Raw genomic sequence first — 6,118 nt, 5'->3', positions numbered from 1 at the left:
CTGCTGTTGACTGGGCCTCGGCTCGGCAAGGCTGATTCTGTCAAAAACACTTCCTGCTCTTCTATGTCTTGGGTCTTGCTCATATGGAGGTAGGAAGTCATCATGGCGTATTTGGACCTCGGTGGGTCGGCTAGATGCAAAGTTGGAGGAAATGTCGACTCCCACTTCCCTCTCGAACGAGCTTTCACCTCGGCCATAGTCTGGCGAGGCAGCCCTATGACTCTGGACCTCGTCCTCTTACTGATAGTGCCCACGGGGGGCGTATGGAGGAATGGGGAAGCCTCCCTGGCCTTGCATTTAGGCCATGAGTTCCCTCATGGCCAAGTTTTGGTTGGCTATATCCCTCATGTTGGCTGCCATGGTAGCCATTTCTCTTGATAGTCGTGCTGTCGCACGCATCCCACCTCTCCTTTGGTGGTGGTAGGGCCTCTGCCGAGCTGCTAGGACAGCAGGCTGGGGAGGCACATTCGTACTTTCTCTTACCCTCCTCGGGGGAGTATCTTCATTAGAACTCATTTTTCTTTTATCAGACTTAGATTTCTCTAAGTGATAGGGGTTCCTCCTGTTCTTTTTCAAGAACAAATCCTTTTTCAAGGGGGGTTGCCCAAATGTTTTTTTAGTAAGCTTCTACCACAAGGTTGCTCGTGGTTATGGTATGGTTTCCCACAGACGGCGCCAATCTGTTGACCCCAAAAAGTGCGCCAACAGATGCCGGTCCCACCCGCGCTTGCGTGGGCGAATGTCCAACACGCTAAGACACGCGGACGGTCTAAACGAGCGATTCAAAGGGGCGTCGGAGTAGCCCAACAACGCGGGACGGTGACGTTCGGGATCCGGCGGGTTATTCGTAATCCGGTTGTACAATGATTACCAACCGGTGCTCGTAAATGTANGAACGATCAACAGCAATACATTGTTGAATCGTTTGCAAGATATCGAAAACACCATGCTTACCCAGCATGTGAACCATATCACCTAAACATAATAAAGCATTCACTCTCACCTGCCAACAAAAGCAAAGCTTCGACCTTAGAGTTTACACTGACTAATTCACTCCAGGGTGTACCCAGTTTTATGGAAATGAAACAAATAAAAAGGAAAAATGGAAAAAGTTGTTTTGACTGAACATTGCTGTCTCTCATAAAAATGAACACAAGTTTAATAGAATAACATATAACTTCCTAAAGTTACTCTTGTTTCAAGAAACTGTAGCATGAAAGCTGGGCAGTCAACACATGAAGCAAGGAAAACATACCGCAGCAATGGTTGTTTTAAGAGCCAAGCCATGAACACGGGGCAAAATTGCTTGTTTCACTAACTGCAGGAAAGGTTACACAGAAAATGTGCAATTTAGTAATATATCAAAATAATACACAGCACACTTGACCAAATATTATCAAGGCCGAGAATTAATATATGTAAGTGAAGATTACGGATAAGGTACATTTGACAAAAAGGACTTTGCTGAAAACTTGGAGAGACTACAACCTGTAGATCAATGCAATCAAATACTCCGAAATATCAAGTTAAATAAGATAAATGGTTTGGCATGTATATCATAATGTCGTGTCAGGAGGGTGAAATGAATAGCACAAAATTTGTCAGGTCATTTCAAGAAATTTCGGGAGAAATGTACTCATTTCATAGAAAGAAATTGGAATTTCCGATATTAAGGATGCTGGGTGTTAAGTTCCAACGCAGGGACAGCTAGTAGAGAAGGATCATTGATTATCCATAATGTTATATATTCTGCTATTTGGTTATTGGTCCTCGGCCTCAGCCAAATAGTGATCAATCTCACATATGCCTAGACCTGTCAACTGATCATATATTTTAATTTTTCATGAATAGCCCAATTTACCAAGTTACCATCATGTACAACATTCAATCGTATCCTTCATCTTCTACCCACTTCCTCCTTCCAAGTTTTATTTTGTGAAAGCCTTATGCCTCTTATGTTTATATTTATTTAAAATTTTTAGAAAATTGGGTTTTTCAACAATCTCAAAAAATCATGACTGAACCTAATATGATCTGTCTCACCAACTCCACGTTTTTAAGAACCACCAATAAGAAGCAGCTCGAGATCACCTGAACATCAAGTTTCTTTGCAAGCAAAACCGTCTTTTTCAGAACTTCCTCTTGCAAGCGTGCATCGGTTTCATCATAAGCTCGAGCGAACATAGGCAGGACATGAGAAATTAGGTGCTCCTGACTAGTCTGTCACAAGAGAGCAAATTAAGCTATAACTACAGATCGCACAGTTAAGATTAACATAAAATGAATCTAGTCGAAAGGATACCTACAAGTTAGAATATAAGTAACACATGGCAGTTATCAGACCAGGTATGCTTTATACTATGAGTTTTAGGCTGCTAAAGGAAAAAATTTCATAAAATTAAAGCAGCAAAACTGAGGATGTTAAGATGGACAGGTGGTCATAGTGGAATTGTTAAACTAAAAAACATGGATATACACTAATAAGTGTAGGTATAACTAGTTGAGGATAAATTGAGCAAAGGACTACCTAAGTGGTTGGTGTCTCATGGCATCTTGACTTCAAGCAACTCAGGTTCACGAGAGCAATGCAACCCCATGATCTAAAGTTAGAACTTAGAAGAGGTAAAAGTAGGCAAAAATTAAAATGATCTCATGTGGTTGTGAAGACTTGATTTCATTGGACTTCTCTGGGATTGCAAAAAATGACTCATTATTCAAGTTTATTCAAAATAAGAGGGAGCTTTTAGTACTTTTTTCTGTCTTTAAATTCCAGCAAATAGTTCTTTTGTACAGACTTCGAGTTTCTCTTAATTCCCCCACAACATAAACCATAATCCTTCAATTGAACTTCTCTCAAAAGTAGAAAACTAGGCTATCCAAATCAGGAAAAAAAAAAAAAAAAAAAGGCACTCTCCAAGTTATTGCACACAGCAAAAAAATTCTCTCTTGGCCTCTTTGATACTCAAGTCCAAGCAAATGAAAAGCAGAGTTACATCATGGTTTACAATGCCCCCACTATAACAAATACGTAAACTCGTGAACTTTAGTATGAAACCTCATCGTTACTGGTAACAGGAATAATAATTATTCAGAAACATCATAATTACAAAGACCTCAACAGTTTGAAAGAGAGGGGCAATGTAGGAAGAGGTGAATCGTAAAAAAAGATACTAGAATGTTCAAACCCCATGAGAAAACGAAAAGATTTATTTGGTATACTTATTTCTCAAATAGATAAAATCAAGTGTATAACAGTTATAATACACATAAATGGCAATCCAGCACAGCCACTTCTGTTACCTTGTTGATAATAAGCTCAGCATGCTTCACAAGTAGCAGTAATGTCTCACCCACAGCCATATCCAGGACTGGAACAAGAGATGGTAAGGTCGATTGCTCAAAATCGTTTTTATCCTGCAGTAGTTTACATAAATGCCACCATAACCTCCTGTGACATTAGTCTTCTAAAAATAAAGAGAAACTGCAACTGATTAAACTTGCACACATGCTGCTGCGTCATTATCTTATTAATTGCATAATACAATGAAATGGTATATTATGGACAATACTTTTCACCCAAAACCCATTTTTGAGAACTTTAAGAAGTTTTGGACCCCATAATACAACCAGGATCAATGAAATTACAGAAAAAGCTGGGAGAAGTAATATAACCTTCAACTTGAAACATAAAAACGAGCAAGCAATATGCACAGAGAAATTTTCATGAATGCATAAAACAAATATAAGCTCTTTGAAAATAATATACACGTCTTGTAGACAAATTGTCTCAATACATGGGACGTTTCAAATGCAAGTATAGGAATTCAATTGACAAGAATATCATTAATTATTTATCGAAGAAAAGATTACTTCCCCAGTACATGGGTCTTGCATTTTCTATATTAATGACCATGGTATTAGGCATTGCAAACTTAGCCCCAGTATCGATAACAAACTCTGAATATTTTAACATTCATGTCTAGAGAAAGAAGTTCACAGTATCAACTATCAAGACATGTGCTACATACAGAAATGCATGTGCGCAGACACAAAATGAGTTAAATCAACTCCAAGCTTAAAAAAGTAGGTAAATGGTAATTTTAACTGATGATATGTAACTCCATAACTTGACAAGGGTACTTTGAGAACACAAAGATAACTAATCGAATTACCTGAGACTCTGCTATGGTCAGAACCATAGGTAGGATCACTGGCTGCATTACCAAATTTCGAAGCTCTGCGCACAGAGGGGGAAGAACCTGCATTCGTCAGCAAAAAGAGTTCAATTTGCCAAACCTTCATACGAGATAATGACTAGACTAATTATTACACATTAAAAATACAGCCATTGGATCATCAAAGCCATCAAAACAGAAATTGGGGAAATGGATTAATATGTAATCTTGAGACATCATTCTTCCTAGGGTTACTGGGATATGAGCTCAAGACTATTAGAGTTAGGACAAGGAAGATAATTACATTGGATTCTTGTATTAAATCCCTAACTTGATTACATATGTAGATTGTTCAAAATGTTTTTAAGTAGAGGAAAATAGTCAAAATCAGAGCATATAGTCTACAGCAAGACAGTAAAGCAGAATCACATAAATTGGAATGCAAGATCTCGAACCTTATACCGCAATACACGAGAGTCAAAATCCTTCCACATGTCTGATAATGCTTTTAGAAACTCTGATTTCTGCATGTTATCTCTCTCCTGCAGGCAATAAAGGTAATCTCACATTCCATTTTAACCAAAATTGCATCATGTAACTTCTCCAAAGGAGCATGACAGAACTAAAAGCAAAAAATAATTGCATACAAGCATGTGATCCAGGAAGCGGAGAGCACGCAACCTAGTATCCTCCCGGAAAAAAGGTGAGCCTGAAAACAGTGAACACATATTTGGTGAAAAACACAGTTGAAAGACATGTAATTGTTAGTGGGACAACTTAGAAAAAATTTAGCATGGGAGTACTCTTAATACTAAAGCTAAAAGATAATACTAGACAAATCAAGCCGTACATGGCTTAAATGCTATAGGCTTCAGCAAGTCGCTCTTGCCCTTCACATCCTAGAGACCAACTGGGCATGCACAAAACAAAAGCTCGGCCATGAATTTAGTGACTTCATCAGGAAAGATCCTAAAACATTTACTAGTGAGGTGCCAAGACCTTAAAAAACTGGCAAACAAATTTTCTTCATCATTACGTCACTTTTTTATTATATCTAGGATCATTATTTTATTTTTATTTTATTTTTGGTTTTTGCAAGTATGGTATGTAGCAGTCAGCTGAATTGCTAGTTATCGAACATTTTTGTTCTTAAAAGAAATAAGCATTACATTAGAATCCATGCATGGATCCATCTGATATAGATTAGCATCTCTCCATTGCTGCACTAACTTAAAAATTGTCCAACTCACTACTTTTCTTGTCATAGGATCATATAGGACTGCACCTTGCAAAGCAACAGAGGCCATATAACAACCCCCTTCACCCAAAATAAATAAATAAATAAATAAAAGGTTGAAAAAGGAAATGGGAAGGAAAAAATCTAATGTGCGTTTTCTTGTACAATCCTTTGTCCTTATATATCAGTACATCCTATACATGAAGTTGTAATATTCAGAAGGTGCCCCATCTGTACCTGTAAAATCCATGGCTGACGGCCTGATAGCCTCATTTGCAGAAAGCATTCTCTGTAACTCGGGTACCAACTCCCTCGGAATGGAGGAAAAAGCCTCACTGGATAAGTAAGTCAAACTATTCATGTACTGCAGGAAAGTTGCACAAGAACCACTAGTATTAAAACAGAGGATGAACTTATAAGTAACAATTTTAGAAAGGATGTGATGACAATAATAATAAAACAACAATTGCATCTGTCTTAGGAAAACTATAACAAGAAAACTTCAAATCGTTGTGAAGCACTTCAGCAGATTGCAACCAATGATACAGAATTCCTTGGCAAGTTAGAATACTTGAACGTCAACTTGAGGCTTTATTTGAAAGATCTAAAAAGAGATTAATTATCATGGCATTTAATTGTATTTACAAGATAGTGAACATGACTAGAAATCAACAACATAGCATCATGAATTCCAAGTAATTGTAGT

General features: G+C 37.8%; 1 protein-coding gene across 1 annotated transcript; it reads right to left on the bottom strand.

Moving 5' to 3' along the window:
- Positions 1–214: 214 nt before the first annotated feature.
- On the bottom strand, positions 215–6,118 carry LOC111400683 (SCY1-like protein 2). Its single transcript, XM_023028077.1, has 9 exons — positions 5,650–6,118; positions 4,823–4,884; positions 4,631–4,717; positions 4,173–4,259; positions 3,301–3,414; positions 2,092–2,220; positions 1,256–1,318; positions 876–1,003; positions 215–353 (listed from the first exon to the last, which is right to left on the bottom strand). Exons 1-9 carry the CDS (start codon positions 5,882–5,884, stop codon positions 215–217), a joined length of 1,044 nt encoding a protein of 347 aa, XP_022883845.1. The 5' UTR covers positions 5,885–6,118.

This window comes from Olea europaea, chromosome 10, assembly GCF_002742605.1.
Source record: "Olea europaea var. sylvestris chromosome 10, O_europaea_v1, whole genome shotgun sequence".
NCBI classification, from domain to species: domain Eukaryota; kingdom Viridiplantae; phylum Streptophyta; class Magnoliopsida; order Lamiales; family Oleaceae; genus Olea; species Olea europaea.
Note: the sequence above shows the minus strand (reverse complement) of the source record. Positions and strands in the feature narration are given on the sequence as shown.